This window comes from Panthera leo, chromosome E1 (assembly GCF_018350215.1).
Source record: "Panthera leo isolate Ple1 chromosome E1, P.leo_Ple1_pat1.1, whole genome shotgun sequence".
NCBI classification, from domain to species: Eukaryota; Metazoa; Chordata; class Mammalia; order Carnivora; family Felidae; genus Panthera; species Panthera leo.
Window position 1 is genome coordinate 60252621 of NC_056692.1, and position 25490 is coordinate 60278110.

Here is a 25490-nt window from a genome sequence, read left to right on the forward strand (position 1 = left end):
TCGGTGCCGGCCTCTGGCCACAACACTTGTGATGGGGGCCCAAAGCAGTACACTCTTCCCCAGAAGCTCCCTCCACTACTGCTGACTGGGAGACCCAGCCCCCCCACCCCCCGCCCGAGCCAGAATGCCGTGCAAAAATAGGGCTCCAGGACCTGTGGGCTGCTGATGGCCTCTAAGATTACACCCAACAAGGACCCTCTAGGGCAGCTGGGGCCTTCCCTTCACACGTGGTGACAGAGGTAGAATCAAGGCACTGACTTGGAAACCAATGTATTTAACCTAAAAGGTCAGGAGAGAAGTGACAGGCTTGTAAGTTGGGTCAGGAATGGGAGACGGGGGCCTTAACGGTCGGGACTATCGAAGAGCCCTTTTCTCAAATGCCAAACGGAGATAAGGGGCAGTGGTCCTGCTCTCTGGACCGAACCCTCTGGTCCTTCTCACACGGAGAAGGAGGCATCCCCCCAAGTGGAGGTCGGGGAAGGGGCAGGAGTGGGACGAAGTTCTCTCCTTGGCTGGGCCTTCACGGGAGTCGGGGGTGCGGGGCGGGAGAGGGGGACTTGACCTTTGTACTCAGCAAGGGGCCAGGCCCCAAGCCAGTTGACCACGGGGAGTTAGCTCAGGCCTCCTGAGCTCCAGAGGAAGTGGTCCTGACCCGGTGTGGGGGCAAAGGAAAGGTAGGCTGAGGTCGGAGAACCCAGCTCCGTTCTGGGGAGGAAGCCCTCAGTGACTGGAGATCCCCACTGGGACGTGATGTGCCCCATCCCGGGTCACAACCCCAGCTGACCCCCGAGCTGACCAGAGTCGTGGGAGGCAGGCCGCCGCGGTGACACACTGAGGCCTGGGGCTAAGAACACACAGCCTCAGGGTTGCAGGCCCAGGAGGGAAGAGGAGGGGAGAGCGGCGCGGGCTTGTCCGGCACCTCAGTTCCTCTTGCCTGCCGGGGCCAGGCTGTGGGGCGGCAGCTTGGAGTGGCCGGAGGGGGCCAGCGAGGACTCCAGCTTCACCTTGTCCAGGACGGTCTTCTTGATGGAGGCCGGCGAGACCTTCTCCTGGTCGGCCATGGACTGCAGCTCCCTGAGGAGACAGTGGGGAGGGTTCGGTCCGAGGCTCTGTCTCCCTCCTGAGCCCGACCGTCCCCCGGGGAAGACGAGCGCCTGCCTCCCCGGCACTGCTGGACAGTCACACCCACCTCGCGGCCTTCGCACCCACGGTTCCCTCCACCAGCCACCCCTCCGCCAGATGGCCATCTGCCTCCCTCACCCCTCCTTCAGATCAGCTCAGGGTCACCGGATCCACTAACAGCACCCAGACCCCAGCCCATCGTGCCCCAAGTGTGGGACATGTGCCTCATCTGTATCCCCTGAAGGCTGGGGCGGGGGGGCTGCATCCCAGCTCTGCCGTCGTGTCGTGGCGCCTGGAGAAGTTCTGGGTTTCGGCCGTGGCCGGCAGGGATGTGAGAGGGATGCCTGTCCATCCGGCAGATCCAGACTAGGGACAATGGCTCCAAGCCAAGATATTAACCCTGCCTCCCTCCTCTCTGATTTCCTTCCTGGTCTCACCGAGCCGGTGCCAGCGCACAGAGGCACGTCCTGGGCCCGGCCTGCCGTCTAACTTGCTTAATCTCCCCAGGAGGAGGAGCTCGGGAGGAAGGTGTTGTCAGACCCACAGGGATCCCCTCCGGTTCCCCCAGGCCTGCCTCCCCGGCTTGGACGCGATCCCCCCCGCCCCCCGGTCTGAGGGCCGCAGTGGGGAGACTGTGGGGAGCAGAGGGCAGGCGCCGAGGGCAGCCCGTCCTCACAGGACAACGGATGGTGAGGGGCACCGCCGCCAGGCCTCGATAAGCATCCGCTGAGCGATGGCTGAGCACAGCGTGCGGGGGCTCCTGTGCTGGGGCGCGCAGCCCCGAGTAGGCGGCGGGGGCCCACCGTGTGCGGGTGCAGGAGGCCTCCACGGCATTGATGAGGAGCGAACGGAAACCCCCGCTCTCCAGCACGTGCAGGGCATGGATGGTGGCCCCACCGGGAGAGCAGACGTTGTCCTTGAGCTGGCCAGGGTGCTTTTCCGAGTCCAGGAGCATCTTGGAGGCCCCCTGCAGCCAGAGAGAGAGCTGGCTGCCGCGGGGGCACCCCTGCCCCCGGCCCCCCTGCACGTCCACTCTCCACCCACCCGCCTGGGGGCGACAGCATCGGGCCTGGCAAGGAGTGGCCCCCAACAAAGCGTCAAGGAAAACACTGACCAGCAGAGCCTGGGCCCCGAGGCGGATGGCCAGGCGCCGCGGAAGCCCCATCTTCACGCCGCCGTCGGCCAGGGCCTCCAGGGCTGTGAACGCCTGCAGGGAGAAGGCGCCTGAACCTCCGCCCTAGGCCTTTCCTCCTTCTCCTCCAGGCAACGGTGGGTCCAGCAGCTCTGCCCACGGCAACCGAGCAGGGAGGAGTAGGGAGGATGTGCCCTGAGGTCCCCGCACTGCCCACCGCCACCAGCTGCCACCCACCCCCAGGCCTCACATAGGCTGGGCCGCTGCCACTGAGCCCCGTGACAGCATCGATTAGGTCCTCCTCCACCTCGGTGCAGAAGCCCACACTACTCATGAGCTGCTCCAGGAGCCTGCCGTCTTCCACCTGGGCGTGGGTGCCCGTGGCGTACACGGTGGCCCCCTCCCGCACCACGACAGGTGTATTGGTCATGCAGCGGATGACTTTAGGGGCTGGCCGGAACGCCGTCAGCTTCTGGAGGAGAAACCGGCTGTGCGTCCATCCCACCCAGCACGGTGTGCGGGGCACGCGTGTGAACACACTCACGCAAGCAGCGTGTCCCCGCCCTCCCTGTGGGCCGGGCCAGTGTGCCCGTTTCACAGCCAGAGCTCCTGACCACCGGGCAGCATACGCCTCCACCCGCTCTGCAGATCCCACCGGCCTGGACCCACAGGCCCACCTTCTCGATGGAGCTGATGGTGACACCAGCCGCGCAGGACACCACGATGTGCCGATCTTCAACGTCGGCGCCGATCTCGTCCAGGATGAAGGGGATGATGTGTGGCTTCACGGCCAGGAAGAGCACGTCACTGTGCCTCACGGTCTCCTTGTTGTGGGACGTCAGGTTCACGCCCATCTTCTGCGGGGAGTGCAGACGTGGGCTCAGCCTGCCCCGCCCAGTGTCCTCCCCAAGCCCCACGTAGAGAACAGCACAGACGCTGCTGAGAATGTAGATGGCCAGGGTCGAGGGCTCAGGGTGTGGAGCTCTGCCGGCCCCCAGCCGCCCTTCCCGCCCCAAAGTGGAAGAAGCACTCGGCCCCGGAATAGGTCCCCTGTGCAAACAGAAGAGGGGTGCCGCATCCCTGCCACAGCCCTGACCCACCCTGCCTCGGGCTGCCATCCCCCTGGTGTCCGGGTGGAAAGTCTCCAGCCTGGAGCCCACCCCACCCTTGGATCTGGAGCCAACGTATTCAGTCCCCAGATGTGTCTGACCTGGCCCCCACCGTCCCTGTGGAGGCTCCTTGGCGAACCCCATTCCAGACCAGCACACCCTCCCCACCAGCGACACCTGGGTCCCAAGAGCTAAGCAAGAGGGGCTATCAGCAGGCCAGGAGGCAGGGTCTGTGACATGCTCCCCCCAAGGCTCTTCTCTCATGAGCGGGGGAGGGGGGTGGGAGGGTGGTGGTGGCATGGTGTCTCCCGCCGGGACCTCCACCCCCAGCCCTTAGGGTCAAGGCTATCACACACTCTCCCCAGACACACTGACTAGCCCCTTCAGCGACTGCCTCCCTGACCCCCTCCACCCTGCACCTACCCTGAGGGCAGAAACTGTGGCCAGGTCCATGTCTGGGGAGCTGGCCATTATCTTGTGGGCAGCCAGGATGCCTGCGGGGAACAGAGTTCCTTCCTCAAGGCCTGGCCCGGCCTCCCTCCCTCCCATTCCCAGGAAGGAAAGTGGAAATCCCACCGCTCAGAGTAAAACAGCAATCCCTGAGCCACCCCAGACACCCCAAGGCTGCCACTTCCCACAGGACTCAAACCCCTGCCTCCACCCGCCCCCCCTGCACAAGGGGCCCTCCCGGCTGAGGAGCCTACCTGCTGCTGTGAAGCCCTTGGCCAAGGCGAAGGCCAGCTGGCCCGCCCCGATAAAGCCCACGCTCATGCTGGACGCAGGCCCCGCCCACAGCCCTCGCAGCTGGCACCGGATACGCAGGGGCAGCTGCGGGGCGAGATGGGGCAGGATCCACAGCAAGAAGAAGTTAGGTGTGCAGTGCCAGGCTTGGCCACTGGGCCGCTGGCCCTGCGCCCATTCCCCCCGCCCCCCAACCCCTCCATCCCAGCTGGTCCAACTTTCCCCTCTGCTGCCCGGCAGCCCCGACGTGGTAACTGTTCCAGTCTCCCTGCCCACAGCGCCGTTTCCGACCTGCTCCCGCGGGTCTCGGACCAAGGAGACAGGGAGGGGCGCGCCGACCTCCGGAAGGGGTCGAAGAGGGGCGGGGGGCGACGGATCGGGCCCGGAAGCTCCCCACGTCCGAGCTACCCCTCCCCTTCCTCGAGCCTGTGTACGGATGCGCAGCCCCTCCCCGCACCGCCGCCCCCGCAGGACCCCAGCCCAGCGCGCGCTCACCCAGTTACCCCGCGCAGGTCTCCCGGCTCCCCAGAACCGCGCCCGCCACGCGGCACCCGGGCCCCGCCGGCCCCGCCTCCGCAGCTGCAGCCAATCGGCAGCGCGGCCGCCAGACGCCGGCCAATCGAGGGGCGCGGGAGGCGCCGAGGGGCGGTTGCATCAGCCGCTTGCCCCGCGCCCCCGCCCAGCCCGCGAGGTCCCCGCGCGCCGGGTCTGCGCGCCCCCGATTGCGCGTGGGGCCTGGGGCGCCGGGACCGCCCGGCCGGAAGCTCTGCCCGCGGGGCCTGGGTGGACCACGCGAGCTCGGGCACGCCAGGCTGGTGTCCTAGTGGCGCGGCGGCTGATGGCAGCTACTGGATCATCCTGTTTGGAGACGCCCAACCGTGTAACAGTTTTGCTTGTTTGCTTAGGGATTTTTTTTGTCCTGGTTTTTGTTTTTGGTTTTTGTTTTGTGGGAGAGTTGAAAACAATTTGCAAGATGGAAACATTTAAAGCATACAATTTTGATAGTGTATTTTGTCGCTTTAAAATATTTTTATTGTAGGGGCGCTTGGTTAAGCGTCTGACTATGGCTCAGGTCATGGTCTCGTGGTTTGTGGGTTGGAGGCTGGTATCAGGCTCTCTGCTGGCAACCCAGAGCCCGCTTCTGATCCACTGTCCCCCTTCTCTTTGCCCCTCCCCTGCTCATTCTCCCTCTTTCTCAAAATAAATAAACTTAAAAAAAAAAAAAGGCAAAAATTTCTCTTTGTACCAAGAGGCTTGGAAACTGGAAAGGATAGCCTAAGCCTTTTTGGGCTCTTAAAATTAAGGGGCACCTGGGAGGTCTAGGTCAATCCCCTTTGACATCCAGACCCTCTTCTTCCCAACTGGGGTTTTCTCTGGGAGTCTTCTCTAGGGCTCTGGGGTGACAGAAGCCATAGACCAATTACCATGTAAACCGCTCCAAACAGGTGCTTCGGGTGGGTGGTGATAAACCAGTAAATAGAAGATGAGATCCCATAGTGTCCCCCCAGCTCCCATGGAGCACCCCCATGTCTCCTGACATCTGGTCACCTGAAATCCTGACATCTTTGGCCCTGCATTTGGAAGAACGAGTCATTTTTCCCCTGAGGACTCGCTCAGAACTCATCCGAGTTGAGTTTGCATTTGGGTTTCAGGATAGTCCAGGGTCTCAGTCAGCAGCAGAGTTAAGGGCAAAGTAAGAAGTCATCATCGTTGGGGCGTCTGGGTGGCTCAGTCGGGTGAGCGTCCGACTCTTGATTTCAGCTCAGGTCATGATCCTAGGGATTGAGCCCCACATCAGGTTCCCCACTGAGCATGGAGCCTGCCTAAGATTCTCTCTCCCTCTCTCTGTCTCTGCCCCCTCCCCAGCTTTCTCTCCCTCTAAAAAAATGAACGAATAAAAGAAGTTATAATCATTGACAATCCATCCTTGCCCCCAGCCCCGGGGAAGGGGTGAGCTGCTCTATTTTTTCAGTTCTGTATCTTCAATGGTGACAGATTGCTCTAAAACCTGATTTCAGCATCACCCGGATGTCGTACCTCGGAAGCAGGGCTGTGAGCTCTTGTTGACAGAGCGATGACTGACGATAACGCCACCAGACCACCGTGTGCTGACCGTGTGTGCGAGGTGGATTTCCTGGCCTCCTCCGCACGCCTGTATCTGGGCATTTAGCCCTCACCCTCTGAGGAAGGGGCCATCGTAAGAAACCCTTCCCCGGTCGGCGCCCCCAGGCTCCATGCCCACCACACCTCTGACCCCCCGGAACCCCTACCTCAGGACCCACGTGCCCCTGACTCCCGCCCACCGACATCTGGCCTCGAGCCCACTCCTCTTGTCCACCGTGGACTGTCTGGGGATGGCCCAGACTCAAGCCCATACACAGAAAACCCAGCAGTCCCACTGAGTTTTGCCTGACTGTATAATCAAAGGACAGAACCCCCTCCTTTGGAAAGTACTGTTTTTCAAGTGATAAAAACAAATAACTCCCTCCTCCAAAATGAGAAAGTCCTCTTGCCCGGAGGTGACTCTTGGGAGAACATCCCAAGGCTCCTCCTGGGGGACTCCGCCATGCTTATGCTGAGTCCTGGATCCCTCCCTGCCTCTGTCTCCCTCTCAGGACCTTTGCAATTGAGGGTGGCTGGTGCCCTGGGGGCACAAGGCCCCTGGGCAGTGAGGAAATTGGGGAGTTGGCGACCGATGACCATTTCTGAAGTGTGGCCAGAAAAGGAAGGAAGACTGGTCGGTGTCCAGGCCTCCCTGTGGGCGAGGAAGGACGTGGCGCCCATGTTCCTTTGTCACCTGGAGACGTACCCTAGAGGGTACCATCTAGCCCCCGCTCTCCCTCACTCTCCCTCAGCCCCTGGAGGCCCTCAGGACACTCCAGGACGCAGCCTCCTGGCCCCTTTGAGGATCTCCGTTGAGCCCTAACACCCGCCCCTCCAGGTGAAGGACCCCTGTCCTGTCAGCCGCCTGTCTCACACTCTGCCTGGCGCCAGCGCAAGGGAACCCTGGGAAGCCCGCCTAAAAGCCGCTTGGGCTCGGCTGCCCCGGCACAGCGGCCGCTCTGCCCAAGGCTGTGCCCCTGGCAGCCCCCGGCAGCGGTGTGGGCGATGTGACCCAGAGCCCCACCGGGAGGGGGGGGAGACGATCTTGGCGGCACCTTCACCCCTCCCACTGCCCACTGAGGAGGAGGACACCGCCTGCTTCTTCCCCAAGAGGCTGTCCCCCGGCCACGTCCTCCCTCAGTCAAGCCTAGTTTCAGCCCTTCTTCCGACTCACGTTGGAGGGATGGCCCAGGAGGTGCCCTCGGCCATTGGCAGAGACTGCTAACCAGAGCCAGGATGCGGGTCAACATTGGCGTTTATTTCCTGCTCGAGGCCCTAGACCCCTCGCCGGGCCAAGGGGCTGCTGTACTCTGGGGTGGCCCCGTCTGGGCTCCTGAGCAGGAGAAGCTGGCTAGAGCGTGGAGGGTGACAGTCCTGATGGGCTCTGGTGGTCAGCGGCCAGGTGAACGGATACTTGAGTGGAGGTCATGGGCCTGGGAGTACCAGGGAGGGACCCGGGGCCCAGGCGCTGTGGCCGAGGGGCTGGGCCCTCCCCCAGTGGTTCCAGACTAGCCTCCCTGCCCCCCCCCCCCCCCCCCGGCAAGCTCTGCAGAAGCTGATGCCCGGGGCTGATGGTGAGCGCCTGGCGGGCACTCCCTCCCTGGGTGGGGACCCACCTCCCCGCCACCCCCCCAGCATTCTGTGCTCATTGTGGTGCGTCTGAGGCTGCCTTGTGTGACCACACCGTGGCCCTTGTCCTTGTTATAGCCACGTGGAGGTGGGCAAGGTGGGCCCCAAGTCCTGGCTCCTTCTCTTTGAGCTGGCACACAGATTCCCCAGCAGGGCCCTGTTGAGACAGCCTCCTTCCAGGGCTCTGGGAACCCTTCCCTCAAGTCTACAGGAGCCAGGTCCCCTTGTCCCTCTGCTGGTCCAGCTCTGGCCCTCTCCTGGGTTCCTTTCCATCCCCTTCCCATACCTGCAGGAATTGTCCCCTTTCCAACTCTGCTTAGGTCACACAGCCTGAGTGTGATCCCCAGACGCTGACGTGCACGTGGGGCTGCCTCCAAAATCCTAGCCTCAGTGGCCCCATCTCTAAAGTGGGTCACCACAGCGCCTACTTCGAAGGCTTCTTGTGTTACAGTGGGTAGCACTGAGCCAGGGAAAGCCAGGAAATGGAGAGAGGGAGAGAGAGAGAGAGGGAGAGAGATGGAGATAGAAAGAGACAGAGAGGGCTGGGAGCTATCTCGGGGAGGACCCTCGCCTGTGTCCTGCTCAGGGCTGCCAGCCCGTCTGTCTTCCCTCCCTCCTCCCCAAGCCTAGCTGCGGAGCACTGCCCGAGGTCCAGGAGCACCTGTCCTGCCTGCCTCCCTCCAGCCTGCTCCTTCGGGGTCTGGGTTCACCCGGTCACCCCCCAAGGTGCCGGGAGCCCCTGGGGAGCACAGGTGGGTGGACTGCTGCCCACAGGGCTACAGGGGGGGCACGAAGCGGATCCTCTGGGAGTAGGCGAGGTCGGCGACGTAGAGGAGCAGGTTGACGTAGGTGAAGGTGGCCACCACCAGCTGGCTGTCCCAGAAGCAGCCGCCTCTGGGGCAGTCAGGGGGCCGTCCGGGCTCACCGTACTTGGGGTCGAAACAGAAGACGGGCCAGATGACCGCGGCACTGAGGTAGAGGAGCACGGCCAGGAAGGTATAGACCACCACCAGACGGTCGAAGGGGCAGCCCAGGCCCCCCGTGTGGCCCGTCACGCTCAGGACCACCACGGCCACCGTGGCCAGGAAGCACAGGCTGTAGACGGCCACGCACCACTGGGTGGCCACGTAGCGCCCGTAGCGGCTGTCGTAGACCAGGGCCCCAAAGATGATGCAGGCCACGAAGGCCTGGACGATCTTGAGGAGCCCCGACACCGTGGCCATGTAGCTGGCCACCTGGCCCGGCCGGGCCCGGGTCAGGGCGACCTCCGCGGCGTAGGCCAGGAAGAGGAGCCCGGCGAAGACGCTGGCTGCCAGGCGGAAGTCCCGGGCGGCGCAGCCCGCGGGCTCGGGCGGGCACTCCAGCCGGGTGAAGTACAGCGGGTAGATGACGGCGGCCGTGGCCGACAGCAGCGTGGCCAGCATGGCGAAGGCCGCCGTGAAGTTGCCCCAGGAGAGGTGCAGGCAGCTGTGGAGCCGGGTGAACTCACAGGCCACCACGAGGCCCGAGAGGGCAAAGCAGAAACCCCAAGCGGCCACGCAGAAGGTGCCCTGGACGCCCGCGAAGCCGCCCCGGTGGGCCACCAAGCTGAAGGTGGTGCAGCCAAAGGCCAGCTGCAGTACGCGGGCCGTGCCCACGGGGGACGTCACAGCGCCGAGGTGCAGGTACCCGCCCCCGGGGGGCTCCATGGTGCTGCCCATCTGGCCGGCCACGTCGTCCTCGCCTCGCACAGTGCCCGCTGGTGCTGGGGTCCCCGCGGGCCTGCGGCCCCTCTGTCTCCTCTGGCAGCCGTGACAGGTGCCGGCAGCCTGCAGCAGCCGTGACGCCGCCGCCGCCGCGGCCGCCTTGACATTGCCGCAGGACAGCCTCGCTGCTGCCTGTGTGGGGCGGGCCAAGGCTCCCCCGCCCCCCCCCCCAGCACTATAAATAGGTGGTCACGATTTGAGCCCCGGAATAGCAGCCCGGGCGTGCCCGTCCCCATCCCAGAGGGTCATCTGACCCCTGCGTCCCCGCCAAGCCCCCGCTAGCACTGTCCGTTAACTCCTTGGCTGCTGGCACTGCCCCACCTCCGGAGCACCTGCGTCTGTCTGTCGGTCAGCTGGCTCCAGGGCCCGCGGGGGAGGGGAGGGAGGAGGGCAGAGCCGAGAGCGGAGGTGGGCTTGGAAACCTCCCGGACCACCTGCTGGGGAGGATCTCCGGGAGGCGGGACCGCAAGGCAGAGGGAGGAGGGACGGGGGAGGGGGGTTGGGGGCGGGGGCTCCGCGGGCTGTCCCCCCCCCCCCTCCTGGAGGGAGGCTTGGCTCAGAGCTGAGGTGGCCTCAGGGCGGACCCTGCTGAGAGCGTCCCTGGGCTCCTACTCAGCCTGATCTCCTGGAGGTGCTGGGGCTGACCCTGGCGCAGAGTTTTTGTTCTATTTGGGGGTTCATCACGGAGCTCCTCGCTCGTCCTTCCTCAACCTGTAAACTAGAGAAAACTCAGCTCTCCCATTTTGGGGCAGAAGTATTCATAATGTGTGAAATGCTTTTGACGATGGAAAACAACTTTCTAACTGTAAAAGTAGTACCTTGGAGGCCCAATCAATACAGGAAAAGACAAAGAAAAATCGCCTGTAATTCTGTTGCCTGACCATGAACGTCTCCTGTATGTGTGCCTACTTCTCTTGACTTTTCATTTAGAAAATTATAAAATTTGGGGCGCCTGGGGGACTCAGTCAGTAGAGCGTCCGACTTCCGCTCAGGTCACGATCTTGCGGTTCGTGGGTTCGAGCCCCGCATCGGACTATGCTGACAGCCAGTTGCCTGGAGCCTGCTTCAGATTCTGTGCCTCCCTCCCTCTCTGCCCCCCTCCCCCCTCCCATGCTCGCTCTCTCTCTCTCTCTCTCTCTCAAAAATAAATTAAAAACTTGGGGCGTCTGGGTGGCTCAGTTGGTAGAGCGTCCGACTTCAGCTCAGGTCGTGATCTTGCGGTTCACAAGTTCGAGCCCCGCATCAGGCTCTGGGCAGACAGCTCACAGGCTGGAGCCTGCTTCGGATCGTGTGTCTCCCTCTTCTCTCTGCCCCTCCTCCGCTCATGCTCTGTCTCTCTCGGTCTCTCAAAAATAAATAAAAACACTAAAAAAATTTCAAATTTATGGAAGAATTGCAAGACAACACAATGAACACTCAGACACCTAGATTCAAGAATTGTTAATATTTTGCCCTATTTGTTCTCTTTCCCCACACCAGTAATAATTAATGATATTGACTAATTCTGCAGATATGACAGTTTGCCCCAGACACTTCCATGAGCATCTCCTATGAACAAGGCCATTCTCCCATAGAACCTGAACACAGGGGATTTAAGAATGATCACTTCACACACGGTCCTTATTCCATTTTCCCCCTGTATCCCAAAATACACTTAAAATCTTTTAAAACATTGCACCAGAATCTGATGGGGATTATGCATTGCAGTGGTCTCTCGTGTCTCCCAGTTATTCTGGAATAGTGTCCATCTCCCGCCCCTCCCCCCCCATTTTATTATTTATTTATTTACGTACTTTTTATTGTTTAAAAAAATTTTTTTTTTGATGAAAGAGAAATAGAGAGTGAGTTGGGGAGGGGCAGAGACAGAGGGAGAGAGAGAGAATCCCAAGCAGGCTCCGCACTGTCAGCACAGAGCCTGACTCGGGGCTCAAACCCACGAACCGTGAGATCATGACCCGAGCCGAAATCAAGAGTTGGACGCTCGACTCGCTGAGCCACCCTGGGTGCCCCTGACACCATCTTTTTGAAGATTCCAGGCCAGTGGTTTTATAGACTGTCTTTCAACGTGTATTGGCTGTTTCCTCGCGGTTATAGATTCTGCTAAATGCTCTTGGCAGGAAAACCACAGGGAGACGCGCGTGGCCTCAGGGTGCCCGTCGAGAGAATGGTGACGGGATGAGTCCAGAGCGGGAGGCCTGGCTGTCGCTGGGGTGGTGTCCCCAGCACGGGTCTCGTGCCCCCGCAGTCCTCCCAGGCTCTCAGCAGCCTCTGGAGTCTCTCGTGGGCAGCATTCTCCGTGAACACACACCCCCTTTACAAGTAGACTCGTAACGGTCCTCTGACCCGATGTGCCTGTTTATGATTTTTCTGGAAGAGTTAATATTATCATGAAAGAAAGGATTCATGTTGGTTTGCAGGTCGTGAGTCCTCCGAGATGGTGTCTGGACGCTGCAGGCTGGGGGAGGAAGGCCTCGAAAGGTACACCTTCCAGTCCACTGACACTCAGGAGGCAGGTGACCCCGCGTGCGCCCTTGGGAAGGGTTCTGCTTCGTCCCTCCAGGCGTCCGCCACGTGCTCTGCTGACCCTGGACCAGGGAGCAAGGGGACATGGGCCTCCGGCTTGGGGGTGCAGGGAAGATGGGTCAGCTCCCACCGCCCTGCGACCCCAGGGAGCTGGAAGGAAATCCTCTGCTCGGAACAGTTTCATTTACCACAAGCGGACCATGCTTTAGCCAAAGTTCATGCCTCAGCAAGTGGTAACGGTGAACCAAGCCGCGTTCCTCAACGGCTCAATCGGTGGCTGGGGCACAACCCCCCGCATCCTAACCGAAGGGGTCCAGCTTGCCGCACGCGAAACCCTGAGCATTTTGGGAAGACCAGGCCCGGCGTGGCCAGCGCCTTGGGGTGGCCCTGGGCGCTCAGGGACGGCCAGCACACCTGTGCGGGCGGCAGGCAGCCTCTCAGGCACCCTGTGGCAGGTGCGGTGAGTGAGGGGGCACCGCTGTGGGCTTCGGCAGAAGTCGACTCCCTTCCTGAAGACCGGACACCGCACAGACCTTGCTGGGTTTCCAGCTGCCAGCACGGAGATGCCTGGAAATCAGGCCAAGATGCAACGAGAGATGCTGGAGAGGGACAGGCATGGCAGCAGCGAGAGTGTCCCGGCAAGCTGGGACATGGCCTGATAGTGGCCATGGAGTCCAAGTAGGGCAGCATCCCAGGGCCAGCGTCCATGGCTGTCCCACGTCCCCCCGCCCCTGCGGCCCCCTGGCCCTGCAGAGCATGGGGGGCCTCAGTGGCCCTGCCCAGGAGAGAGCTGTGGCCGGTGTGGCCCGGCCAGGGGCCTGGACGGAGCAGCAGGCGCTGTGTCTGAGCCTGGGTGAAACCCCTTCTGGCCACTTAGTCCCGCATTTCCCTAGCTCCCTGCGCATGGAGCCCGGCCCTGAGTTCTCTGTGCAGGCGGGCCTGAAACACAGGCAGAGGCAGAAGAAGCGGGGTGGGGGGTCTGCTCAGGGGCAGCCCCCTTGCCTGGGCCCTGCAAGCCTCCCCTTGCCAGTTCTTAACCGCTCCCCGCCCGGAGGGGCCTACAGAGCTGGAGAGATCACAGCAAAATCGGCTTCCTTTGCTTTGCAGTCGGGCTCTGCTGCCCACAGCGGGAGACTCGGTCCGCGTGGCCACGCTGGGGAACAGAGGCCAGGCTGGGGGGCTGCTTCGTGGCTGGGACGGTAGCCGGGACCCCTGGGAGCCTGACATGGGACACGTTCCAAATTCCAGACACAGACTCCCCAGTTGCTTGGCGCAAGGCTGCTCAGTGGTGACGTCTTCTGTTCTCAAGCCTCCACTCACTTGTCACAATTAAAAAAACACCGAGAGGGCGCCTGGGTGGCTCAGTCGGTTGAGTATCTGATTTCAGCTCAGGTCATGATCTCGTGGTTCATGTGTTTGAGCCCCGCGTCAGGGTCCGTGCTGACAGCTCAGAGCCTGGAACCTGCTTCACACTCTGTGTCTCCCTCTCTCTCTGCCCCTTTCCTGCTCATGCTCTGTCGATATCTCTCAAAAATAAATAAACTTAAAAAAAAAAAAAAACCACTGAGAATCTAGCTTCTTGTAGTGCGGAAACAGCAACTAAATGTTCAGTGAATTTAGCCTTTTTTGGGGGGTCATTGAAGGCCCCTCTGAAGAGGGGACAACTTGGCTGTGAGCTGAGTGATGCCACGAGCAGGTGTCCACACGACAGAAAGGCAGGGGTGGCTGCTGTGTGTGCTCAGGGGACACGGAGGCTTGGTAGCTGGAATTTGGGCACGAGGGCCGGCGGTGGGGGCAGGACAGCTGGGAGGGAGGCTCTGGAGGTCCCAGCCACTCTGATGGCAGCCACGGGGAGCGTCTGTGTGCACATCTTGCCCGTGCTGTCGGATATTTTGGCTTTTTTTTTTTTTTACATTTCTATTTATTTTTGAAAGAGAGACAGAGCATGAGCGGGGGAGGGGCAGAGAGAGGGAGACAGAGAGTCTGAAGCTCAGAGCCCCACGTGGGACTTGAACCCACAAACTGTGAGATCATGACCTGAGCCAAAGTCGGACGCTTCACCAACTGAGCCACCCAGGCGCCCCGGATCTTTTGGCTTTTTTTGAAGTGTGGAGTTGAAGTTCTAGGCTTCAGGTCCCGGGCAGCAAAGCTTATGCTCTGGTCATCACGTACCGGAAAGCAGGGCCATGGGTTTGGAGTGAACGTTCTGAGCACTTTTTTAATCAACTTTTTACATCTTAGAGCAGTTGCAGGATCGCAGCAAAACTGCCGGGAAGGTCCAGAGCTTGTCCGCGTGCCCGCCCCTCGCGCACAGCCTGCCCACGTACCTGCCACGGTGCTGTCGGAAGCCTCGTGCAGGGACGTTTCGCCTGCTCGTCCCTCCCCCACCCCGGCAGCCCTGGATCCTTGTCCTGTCCCCACAGCTCTGCCTTTTCCCAGGGTGCCTGGCACTTGGAGTCACACAGCCTGGAGCCTTTGCAGACCAGCATCTTTCACTCAGTAATATGCATTTAAGGTTCCTCTAGGTCTTTTCCTGGCTTGGTAGCACATTGCTTTTTAGTGCTGAGTAATTGTCTATCGTTTGGATGGACCACAGGTTATTCAAGAATCGGATGCTCAACCGAATGAGCCCCAGGCGCCCCTGGTCTTTTTTTTTTTTTTTTTAAGTAGGCTCCACACCCAATGCGGGGCTTGAACTCACAACCCTGACATCAAGAGTCAGTCGTGTGATCTATCGACTGAGCCAGTCAGGAGCCCCCAACCCCCCTGTATTTAAAGTATGTCCTGAGCATTTTTGTTCCCATGGGAGAGTAAAAGCAGCACCATTTCTAGAAAAGCCGAGAACTCAGTGTGGAGAGCGCTGTGTGTCACTTGCTGAGTACTGAGGTTTGGCCGCCCCACGGTCCTTGAGTGTCCTGGGCTCGTTTTGTCACTGGTCCGGCAGTGAAGCACAGCCCGGACAGGCCACTAGGCCGGTGGTAGGTCTCCTCTCTCTCTTCTTCCTTGTCGGGAACGCGTGGAGAAGGGTTTGTTCATTTGGTGACAGAAATCCCGTCGGGTATAACCCACAGGTATGACGTTCAAAGGTGCACAGTGCATCCGAGGAGCTGCCTGCTCACCCCCCAGCCCGCCTCGGACATCTGTCCGATGGTGCCGATGTTGCCGCCCCCCGCTCTTCTCTGCACAAAGAGCTGGGGTTTAGACGGCGCCGCTCGAGTCCCCTGTCCGGCTTGATTGCGGCCCCTTCCAGTGAAGCCCCCCCTGTTGGCCCCTCCCAGCCCCCTCTCCCACCGGGAGTCCCCCATCCACGGGGAGCCTGAGGAAGGGCCACTGCCCCGAGCCAACAGTCCCCCCCGGATTCCCCTTCTTTCGTCTACAGCCCTTGCCCACCCCATCCCTGAGCTCACTGTCTCCTTTGCCCTTGGGACCGCATGGGTTCCCACAGAAGACCATGGGGCCGCGGTCCCTGGAGACCCCAGGTGGGCCGCTCAGCGCCACCTGGGGAAGCCAACATTGGTGATGAACGGGCCCAAGGTGGGCTGGGAGGGGCCGCGGCGCTGCTCGGCAGATGACACGGGCCCTCGGGTTCTGCCCCGATCCCTCTCCGCCCCACGGTGGCCCTGATGTGTTGGCAGAGCTAGCCAGACCCCAGGGCACGGCCCCCGACCTTGCTGGGCCAGAGGGTGCCGGGCCTCTGAGATTCTCCTGTTCTGGGAACAGGTCTGGGCTCCTGACACGTGTGGTGGGTGCGGAGCCCGGGCTGCCTGGCAGGGATCCTCCCTCTGTCACAGAGGCGGCCTCTCCGGGCCTCAATTCCTTCATCTGTCACTTGGGGCTTGTAATACTTGAGGGCAGCTAGGGCGGTGGGGGGGGGGGGGGGTTTGTCACCATGCAGGTATGCTGGGGTGCCCAAAGCAGGGAGTGCCCGGCTCCCCTCAGTAAGCCCTCTGGGCTCTTTGCCCCCCCTCCCCCCCCCCCGCCCCGCGCGAGGTGACGTCTGTCGTCCAGCCCGAGGCGACAGGAACACCACTGGTACACAGCTCTGTGGGCCTCAGACACGGTGCGTGGTGAAAACAGAGGCCACAACAGAGGGTGTGTGTGCGTGCGTTTGCTGGGGTGCAGGGTCCCCGGGACCACCCACGGGAAGACTACCCCTGTGTTCTGGGAGGCAGGGTGGGGGCTGGGCCCAGCGGGTTCCGCCCGGGAATCTGCATCTTGGCGTGTGCACGGGTGACCTCATAAGAACCAATAATGCAGTGCAAGCTTTTAAGAACGCTTTAGCTGGATAGGGAGTGTTTTTCCGGGGTGAGACAGTTTGGAAATGAGATTGCTGGGGGTGGTGGTGTGTTGCCGAAGGGGCAGGTGCCCCGCCAAGCACTCTGAGTGGCCTCGGTGCGCGCCGTGTGAACGTCCCCGGACGGGAAAACAGAGACATGGGAGCTGTGATTGCCATGTTGGAGTCTCACCTGTGCTGTGCCCGTGACTGGTATTTGCTGAGTGGACGAACAGCACACGAGGTGGGGTCCGTGCCCCCCACGAAGGGGTCGGAGGTCAGGGCTCCCTATGGCCCCCGCCCCCAGTACCCCTGCTGCCCTGGGGATGGGGGAGGGGGTGTGAAACGGGCAAAGTGCCCATTCAAATAAACACACCTGCAGGGGGAGGCTCTTTTGTTATCTTTTTTTTCATTATTTAAAAAAAATATGTTACAAAACAATATCATTAATCATATATTTCTTATTTTCCTTTTTTAAAAAATTAAAGTAATAAAAAAGTCATTTTATAAAATAATACAAAAGGCCAGGAGAGGCTGAGGCTGGGGCTGGGCCAGCGGGCTGGAACCCGGCGCCTCGGGCTCCCCAGCGAGGGCAGGCGGGAGGCAGGGCTGGGGCTGGAGGGCAGGTCCACGGTCTCCCCTGGCTGGGTCCCCCCCTCCCAAGGCAGTGGTAGAGGGGCAGCGAAGGCTGCTGGGAGGATGGCCAGGGCCCTGTCTGTCCTAGGAGGGGCAGGAGAGGCCAGGCAGGTGGCCCTGGGGTGGGGAGCCCGTGGCGGCGGCCGGCCCTCAGTGCCAGCTCCCGGGGCGGGACCCCTAGCTGCCGCTGCTCAGCATCCCCAGCAGTTTACTGGGCTCCAGGCCCTGCTGCTGCGCCACGGTCTGCACGTCAAAGCCCATGTGCATGAGGAACTGGGCCACGTTCATCTCCTGCCCCGTGAACTGGTCCCGGATGGTGGGGCAGGAGGGGTTGCAGTGGGGCCAGGGGCAGCTGTCCACCAGGTGGACGGGGCAGCCCTTCAGGGGGGCTTTGCCGGCCTTGTGGCTGTCGTGCAGGCTTCTGTCCCAGCAGTGCAGCGCCCGCGGCAGCGAGGTCCCCTTCACCTGGACGTCCGTCCAGTGGCTGCAGACAGAAATCCAGGTGGGGCTCGCTCGGCATTGCTACCACCGGAGGCGGGCTGACCCTGAATTCTTGCCACACAGCCGGTTGTGTAAGCGGCATCGGAAGCCTGAGACGGAAGCCCTTCATGCAGAGCCAGAGAAGGCAGGTGGCGGCCAGGTGGGGGGGTGGGGCTGTGGACGTTTGGAGCGAGAGCCAGGGATGCGATCTATCCAGGGCATGGGGACACTGACCTTCGGATGATGATCTCGTGGGAGAGGCAGGCGGGGGCGAAGCTGGCCCTGTTGGGGAGCAGACGGTCAGCTCACAGAGAGCACCTCCAGCATCTTCCCCACCCCGGGGCCCGCAGGTCCTGACGCTCCAGCCCACCCCCCTGGGCACCTCTCTCTGGCTCCCACCTCCTTCCTGTACCTACTGCTCTGGACCAGGCCTTGTCCCCACCAACCCATGGGCTCCCCTACAAACCCTTGTCTCTTTCTGCCTCCAAACCCCGCACACAGTTCACCCCTTCCAGGCACGGCCCCTGGGCCATGGTGGGATGCTGACCCGGACAGGTGAATATTTTGCTTTGTTTGTTTGTTTAATAGGCTTCATTTCTAGATTCACATTAAATTTTTTTTTTAACGTTTATTTATTTTTGAGACAGAGAGAGACAGAGCATGAACGGGGGAGGGGCAGAGAGATGGAGACACAGAATCGGAAGCAGGCTCCTGGCTCTGAGCCGTCAGCCCAGAGCCCGACGCGGGGCTCGAACCCACGGACCGCGAGATCGTGACCTGAGCTGAAGTCGGACGCTTAACCGACTGAGCCACCCAGGCGCCCCTCTAGGTTCACATTAAAATTGAGTGGAAGGTATGGAGATTTCTCACACACCCCCTGCCCCCACACCTACAGCCTCCCCCATTATCGGCATCCCCCACCAGATGGCGTGTCCGTCACAACTGACGAAACTTCAGTGACACACAGCTATCGCCAGAGTCCAGAGCCCCGGTGAACTCTCGTGCTGGACATCGTAAGGGTTTGCACAAACGGATGCTGACGTGTGTCCATATCACGGTCTCACACCGAGTAGTCTCACTGTCCTAGGAATCCCCTGTGTCTGTGCATCCCTCCCCCTTTTCCCAACTCCGTCCTTGGTACCGAATGAGCTTTTTACGGACCCCGCAGTTCTGCCTTTTCTGGGATGTCACAGAGTTGGAATCATACGCTATGTGGCCTTTCTCGGACTGGCTTCCTTCTCTTGGTTACGTGCGTTTACGTTTCCTCCACGTCTTTTCATGGGTCAGAAGCTCATTTCTGTTCAGCACTGGGCAATACCCCTGCTCGCAAGGCCGCTTCCTGTTTTGCCATCTGTGAGGCCGCTATCTTTACGTCAAATGGTTTACCGCCTACCTAGAGGGGCGGGAGTGGGGTGGGGTGGGGTGGGCAGGACACTCACGGCACATCCTTGAGCGTGTTTCGAAGCTCGCGGCCCAGGTTCTGGATGTACAGCCACTGGCCCTCCTGCACCGGCTGTCCCGTGAGATGCACGTTGTCCACAGTCAGCTGGGCCTCATCAAACAGCCACTGCACCACGAACACGGGGCCTGGGGGGCACAGCTCAGCTGGGCCTTGCCTCGACACTCTACCCTCCACCCCGGGCTAAGGGCCGCTGAGGTCCAGCCAGCTCCACGGCAGGCTCACGGGCCCTTGGAGTGCTGGCTACCGGCCCCCTCACAGTGTGCTTGTCTGAAGAAGTACCTTGTTACCTCCCCCACCAACCTTGGCCTGGCTCCCAGGGTGTGCACTGTGACCACAACTTGGTGGTGGTGTCCCTTCAAGTGGGGGACTGAGGAGGGACGGCCGAGGCCCACCGAGGGTGGCACTAGGATTCAGCTGCCAAGCACATTCCTAACTGTGACTGTGGACAGGGTGACCCACTGTCCTGGTCGGCCTGGGACCGAGTGCACTTTCAGTGCTGAGACCAGGCAAGTCCCAGGCAAACCTGGACGGCTCAGTTCCCCCGCCCCCATGTGGGTGGCCTGCGGTCTCTGCACCCAGCTCTAGACTCCAGGCTGGAGGAAGCCTAGACCCACACCCCCTGCTCCCCACCCTGCCCCGCGAGTCCCGCCCGCAGCCGGCCCCTCACAGCGCAGGGTCGGGTAGACTTTGTAGCCAAAGAAGCAGTTCCACTCCTCGCCGTCCTTGAACTGGTGCCGACAGCGCTCCGGGACCACCCCGTTCCAGTACCTGCGCCAGGGCTGGGGGTCAGGCAGCCCCGCCCCGCCCCGCCCCGCCCCGGCACCTCCCCCCCCCCGCAGCCCCGCCCCAGGCCCTCCGCCCCCGAGCCGGCGAGCCCAGGAGGCACCCCCGGGTCTGGCACCTGATGCCGCGGCGTATGGCCTCCGTGGGCGCGCACGTGACGGTGTCGACGCAGTCGGTTCGGCGGTACTGCTTGTTGTCCAGGAACCAGCCCGAATCAGCCAGGCCCCGCACCTGGATGGCCGGGTAGCCCAGCTCCTCCAGCTGCTCGGCCACGCGGTCCACGTTCAGCAGCACCCCCGTGCCCCCCGCGCTGGGGAGGAGGCAGTACGTGAGGCCGGGTGGCCGCGGTGGGGCGCTCGCCTCCCCCGAGCCCGCCCTGCCCCAGCCTAGGCCCGAGAAGGGGCCGGGATCCCGATGCTTCCCAGCTGCCAACACGCTCCGTGTTCCATGTTCGTGTGCAAGACCCACAGGCCTTTGGGGGTCACGGAGGCACAGGAGGGGCTGGCAGAGCTCCCGACACTGAGCTAAGTGGCAGGTCACCTGCTTCCTCCCCCTCCTCTCTCCCTTCCTCTGTCTCTGACTCGGTTTCCTTATCTGAAAACGAAGACAAAACATGTGGCCTCCGACCCCCTCAGGTATTCTACCGATGTCCTCGGGGCCCTGCATGCCTGCAGGGGTGCAGCCACCAGGCGTGATCCCGCTTGCAGGGACCCCAGGCCTTGGAGAAGGTACACCGGTCCACAGCTAGCCCCTAACCGACTACCTAGGCCACCGTCATCCAAGGCTTCCCTGGCATCCAGCAACCTCGGAGTCCAGAAGCATCCTCCGGAAAGCTTCCAGCTACACAGCACTGTGGAGCGGAACCCCTGCGACGCTCCAGTAACACAGACCCTCCTAGGTGCCCTCCCAGGCCTGGGGAGGCGTGAGCTCCCTGGAGCCCAAGGCGCGGCCCCTCCTTGCCCTCCACACCTCTAATCCCGCCACACCCCCTGCACACACAGGCCCCCGCCCTGCCTGGCCCACCTGCTCCCTGCCAGCAGCAGCACCTTGGCCCCGCTCAGCCCTTTGCCCAAGAGCTCTCGGACCACCTCCTGGATGATGAGGGCACCCATGAAGGCATACTCGTCTGCAAGGAGGAGGACCGTGGCTTCAACGGGGGGCCCGGACAGGAGCAAGGCCTCCCAGCGCCAGGTTGGAAGGAGGAAGAATTCTAGCTGGGGGTCTGGAGGTCCTTCCGGGGGATAGGGTCAGGGGCTGAGGTGAACTGAAGGGAGGTTGTCAGGTGCGTGAGAGATGGGGCCCCTCCCTCCCCAGGGGACACGCAGGAGTGAGGACCTCCGAAGGGGCCAAGCCAGCCCTGGACAACAGGCAGTGGGTGCTTGGGGCAGGCATCCCGGGACACACGGTCAGAGGATTAGAAGGAGTTACAAAACAGGGGCCCTGTCCTTCCTGCCGTGTCCTTCGGGGCAGAGAACAGAAGTTACAGCAAGGGACTCACTCTTCTCAGACTTGGACGAAGCTCCACTCCAGACATCGCTGGAGCAGTAGGGGATGAAGCTGTGACAACGGACGGTGTGAGTTTGCCATAGTCCTCTGCTGCCCAAGGCCCTCAGGAAGGACCCCTCCCCAGGAAGGGTCCCGAGGACAGGACCGCCTGGGAAAAACCTCTCGGAGGACAAGATCCTCCCAAGGACAGGACCTCCTGGGAAGGACTCCCCCCAAAAGGAAGGACCCTCCCCAGGGAGGAACACCCCCCATGGGACTCCCCTGGAAAGAACCCCCCCCCCCACCCAAGGACAGGAATCCCTCATAGGTAGGAACCCTCAGGGAGAATCTCCCCAGGAAGGACCCTCCAGGTGGGACCCGCCCCCAGGAAGGACCCCCCCCCCCCAGGAAAGACCCTCCCCAGGGAGGAACACCCCCCATGGGACTCGCCAAGAAAGAACCCCTCCCAGAAGGACCTCCCCCCAGGGAAGGACCCTTCTGCTCCCTCTTACACCATGTTGGCATTCCACCAGTGGGGGTTTTCCTCTGGCTGGGAGGACAGGATCCCTGTGCCTGTGGTGTCGGAGGGCAGAGGCAGTGGGTCTTTCTGTTGGGAAGGGGTGTGTGGGGATGGGAGCTACGGGAATGTGTGGGGGGTGGGGGATCCTACTTGGCCACGACAAGGGAGGTAGGCCAGACTAGCCATCTGGACGTGACCCCCGACCTCCACCACCCAGCACTGGCTGCTGTGACCTAGGGATGAGGGGTGTAGAAGCAGCCATAGTAAGCCCCCTCCCCCCGCCTCTGGAGATTACCTGTGGAACAGAGTGAAGGATGATAGGTGGGTGCCCCCTGACCTTAGGAGGGTGGGAGAACTGGGGGGTGGGCGCGGTGGGGGCTTTCCTAGGGCTCTAGGGAGTGAGGAGGGCAAGGGTTCTTCCAGAACTTGGAACTGTCAGCCCTACCCTACCCTGCCCTACCCCTCAGGAGGGAGCTGGGGTGGGGGGTGGGGTGAGGGGGGGATCGGCGACTTGCTGACCTGTGCGGGTGCGCGGCCAGTCTCTGGAGCTCATGAGGCGCCGCATGGTGTCATAGCGGGAGTCGCAGTTCTCCCGGTTGAAGCAGTACCAGCCACCTGCGGGCACAGCCACCATGTCAGGGCCCGCACGCCCAGGGGCCTCCGCCCTCCTCGCCGCCTCGGCTCCGGGGACGCACCTTCCAGAAAAAGGAGCCACCGCCGACTGCCCTTGGATTCCTTCAGGTAGTAGCTGCAAGGAGGGGGAGGGGGACGGGCGGAGCGGGTGGTCAGCTGGGGCCCGCAAGGACCCAGCTCTGGGGAGGAAAGGGTCATTCCACCTGTCGCCCGGCGCACGCGCCGGCCGCACGGGGGCGCCAGCGGCCAGGCCCCGCGGAGCGCGCGCGGCCCCGCCAGCGGTGGCGGGTCCCGGGAGGTGGCGCTCGTGGGGCGGGAAGGGCCTCGAGGGGCTGTGTGGTCCGTGGAAAATCCCCACGGCCCGCCCCGCGCGGGACCCGCTGTAACCTCGGCGCCGGCGGCGGGGCGCGGGGAGGGGTGGGGGCGGTCTTGCTGGGCTCGGGATCTCCCGGGACCCGCAGTGGTGCTTGGAGACCGAAAAGCACCCTCTCTAGAGGAGCGTGCACGTGGGGCGGGGGCCCTGGGACCGCCAGGAAGGCGTGGAAGGGCGCGAGTACCACCGAGGCCCGACCTAACGTCCGGTCCTCGGGCTGTCGACTTAGCTGAGGGTGTGGGGGCCCCGACCCCTCCTCAACCCTCAGCCTCACATCCTTCCTTCGTATACATCGGGGCTGGACAGGGGTGAATGCCGCAGCCCAGGTCCTTCGGTCCCACCTGCGCCCCTTCCCCGTCCCTCTGGCTGGCTGGGATCTCAGGTAGTCCCGGCAGCAGCAGGGGGCGGACAGGGTCGCTGTGGAGCTGGGGTGGGGGTGGGGTACCGCAGGACTCTCCCCGCCCCGCTGCGTCGCCTCCTGCTGCTGGAGCCAGGGTCATCTCCCCGCCCAGAGACCGAAGGACGCGAGCAGCGGGGCAGGGCACCGGTGGCCGAGGGGTCAGTGCCCGGCCTGGCCAGAGGCCAGCTCTCCGAGCGCTGCCCCCACCCCACCCCACCCCACCCCACCCCCGCTGCGGGTGCCCGCCCCGGGTCCTCCGCAGGGCCAGCTCCTCTGCGAGCCCGACGGGAGCCCTCTTACCCCCCACCCCGAGGAGGGGGGGCGGGCGACCAGCGCCGAGACTCCGTGCGTCCGAGGGGGGCACGGAGGCGGATGGCGGCCGAGCCCGGCGGGGCGGCCTGCAGGGGCGCGCCGGTCGGGGCGGGCAGGCGGGCGGGCGCAGGCCTTACCCGGCGGGGCTGCCGTCGTTGCAGGTCACCGACGTGTTGAGCAGGAGGTGCAGGCGCAGGTCCTCGTTGAGCTGCTGAGCCGAGCAGGGGTACAGGGACTGGGCCAGGCTTTTGACCTGCGCCATGAAGCTGTCCATGTTGCCCTCCACGGCGGTGAAGTCCAGCGGGAAGCTCTCCACCGGCTGCCCGGCCGCGGGTGCCGCCTCGGCACGAGGCGGGGAGGGCGGCGGGGGCGGCTGCTGGCCGCGGCGCCGCCAGGTCTTCCTGCCCTCGCCGCCCCCGGCCCAGTGCAGCAGGCCCAGCAGCAGCAGCAGCACGCGCACCCCTCGGCCCATGGCCGCGCCGCTCGGGCCCGCGGCCACCTGCGGAGAGCGGGCGGCCTTGAGGCGGCGGCGGCGGGGGTGGGGGCGCCGGGCCGGGGGCGCCGGGGCCGCGGGGCGCCGGCCGCGCCTGCTCGCCCGACCGGCTGCCCGCGCCGGGCCCGGCGGAGGAAGCGCGGGCGGCTCGGCGTCGAGGCTCGGGGGGCCGGGCGCCGTCGGCCTGGGCTGCTCGGGCTCCGCGCGCGGCCGGCGAGGGCAGCGCAGGGTCTGGGTGCGCTGGCTCCGGCCCGCGCCAATGAGCGGCGGGGGCCGAGCCTGGGCGTAGTTTGCGGGGGCCGCGGCGGCCCGGGTGCCCGCGCGTTAGATGTGCCGCCGCCGCCGCCGCCCGGCTCGGCGGAGGGGGAGGGGGCCGCGCTCGCTCTTTTCTTGGCGGAGGCATCGCCTTTTCTTCCCAAACCGCAAGCCTGACGGAGGGGCCTGGCCTACCCCGCCGCGGCCGCCGGAGGCGCTCCCGGCCCGGCTCCGTGGGGGGCAGCGCGGCCCCCGCGGTCCCCGGCAGCTCCATTCCCCCCGCGGCCGGCCCGGCGCCGCCGCCGCCGCCGCCGCCGCCCCCACCCCCACCCCCGTCCCGGGGAGGCTGGAAGGGGCGGCGGGGGCCGAGGGGAGGGGGGACGCCACGGCCAGGAGCGGGGCTTTTCCGCGCCGGGACTCCGCCTGCCGCGCAGGGGCCGGGCCCGACGGGCCTGGGGGCGCAGGGCGGGCGCGCTCACCTGAGCCGCCGGAGTCCCCCCTCACCCTGCTGCCCAGGCCCGGAGCCGCCGGCGGGCGACCGGGGCCCCGGTCCGCACCCCACCCCCACCCCCACCCCCTCCCACCGCCCGCCGCGAACGCGCCCGAGCCCCGCGCTCACCGCGGCCGGCCCCGCGGCCCCGGCTCCTCGGCGTCGCTCGCCCTGCGCCAGCCCGCTGGGACGCCGGCTCGGCTGCGCTCCCCCTCTGGCGCTGGCGCGGAGCCGCCCGGGACTTTTATCCAGCGGGGCCCCCGGGATCAAAGCGACGGCGGACACAGGGCCCCGCGCCGAGGGGCCGGCAGCAGCGGCGCCGGGGCCTCCAGGAGGAGCGGACAGGTGTGGCGCGGGGCCCCGGCGCCCTCGGCGACCTGCGGGGAGGCACCGGGCGTCCCGGCACGGCGCCACGGGGGAGTCGCCCGATCCTGCGCCCGGATGGACGGATTCTGGGCGGCCCTGGGAGGCAGTGGGGCCAGAAGGGGCGCTGCCACTTACCGAGGTCGGCGGGCCTCGGGGTGGGGTCCTGGATCCTCCCTGCGTGAGCCCTGGCTGAGTGCTCCACGCGAGGACCCCCAAGAACCTTTCCGTGCCCCAGCCGCCACTGGGAGATGGGGAGGGGAGGGGGCGAGGATCGATGAGCCGCCGGCTCGGTCTCCCCTCAGTGACCCCCCCCATGCGGCCCAGTCTGTCTGGCCCATCACCTCACCTTCCCAGCGCACCTCACCGAAGACAGAAGGAGATTCTTTCTCAGAAATCAAAACGGGGTGTGTGTGGGGGGGCAGGTG

The 25490-nt window shown here is 63.7% G+C and overlaps 3 protein-coding genes across 7 annotated transcripts; all 3 read right to left on the reverse strand.

Moving 5' to 3' along the window:
- Window positions 1-254: 254 nt before the first annotated feature.
- Window positions 255-7729, reverse strand: PYCR1 (pyrroline-5-carboxylate reductase 1). 5 transcript variants are annotated; one of them, XM_042916713.1, is made up of 9 exons: window positions 7382-7729; window positions 6142-6284; window positions 4068-4191; window positions 3787-3857; window positions 2932-3111; window positions 2505-2726; window positions 2237-2329; window positions 1926-2089; window positions 255-1074 (listed from the first exon to the last, which is right to left on the reverse strand). In XM_042916713.1, the coding sequence occupies exons 2-9, from the start codon at window positions 6268-6270 to the stop codon at window positions 921-923; spliced, it is 1137 nt and encodes a 378-aa protein (XP_042772647.1). In that variant the 5' UTR covers window positions 6271-6284; window positions 7382-7729; the 3' UTR covers window positions 255-920. The 5 variants fall into 5 exon arrangements, with proteins under 5 accessions (XP_042772647.1, XP_042772649.1, XP_042772648.1 ...); XM_042916715.1 differs by lacking the exon at window positions 7382-7729 and adding an exon at window positions 5653-5879 and having other exon boundaries at window positions 6142-6229; XM_042916714.1 differs by lacking the exon at window positions 2237-2329.
- A 141-nt stretch (window positions 7730-7870) lies between these two features.
- MYADML2 (myeloid associated differentiation marker like 2) lies at window positions 7871-10011 on the reverse strand. The gene has a single exon (XM_042915474.1). The coding sequence runs from the start codon at window positions 9534-9536 to the stop codon at window positions 8613-8615; it is 924 nt and encodes a 307-aa protein (XP_042771408.1). The 5' UTR covers window positions 9537-10011; the 3' UTR covers window positions 7871-8612.
- A 6870-nt stretch (window positions 10012-16881) lies between these two features.
- On the reverse strand, window positions 16882-25245 carry NOTUM (notum, palmitoleoyl-protein carboxylesterase). The gene is made up of 12 exons (XM_042915273.1): window positions 25201-25245; window positions 23599-23960; window positions 22439-22491; window positions 22263-22358; window positions 21736-21796; window positions 21237-21295; window positions 20762-20864; window positions 19857-20048; window positions 19623-19723; window positions 18933-19080; window positions 17728-17775; window positions 16882-17497 (listed from the first exon to the last, which is right to left on the reverse strand). The coding sequence occupies exons 2-12, from the start codon at window positions 23931-23933 to the stop codon at window positions 17191-17193; spliced, it is 1503 nt and encodes a 500-aa protein (XP_042771207.1). The 5' UTR covers window positions 23934-23960; window positions 25201-25245; the 3' UTR covers window positions 16882-17190.
- Window positions 25246-25490: the final 245 nt, after the last annotated feature.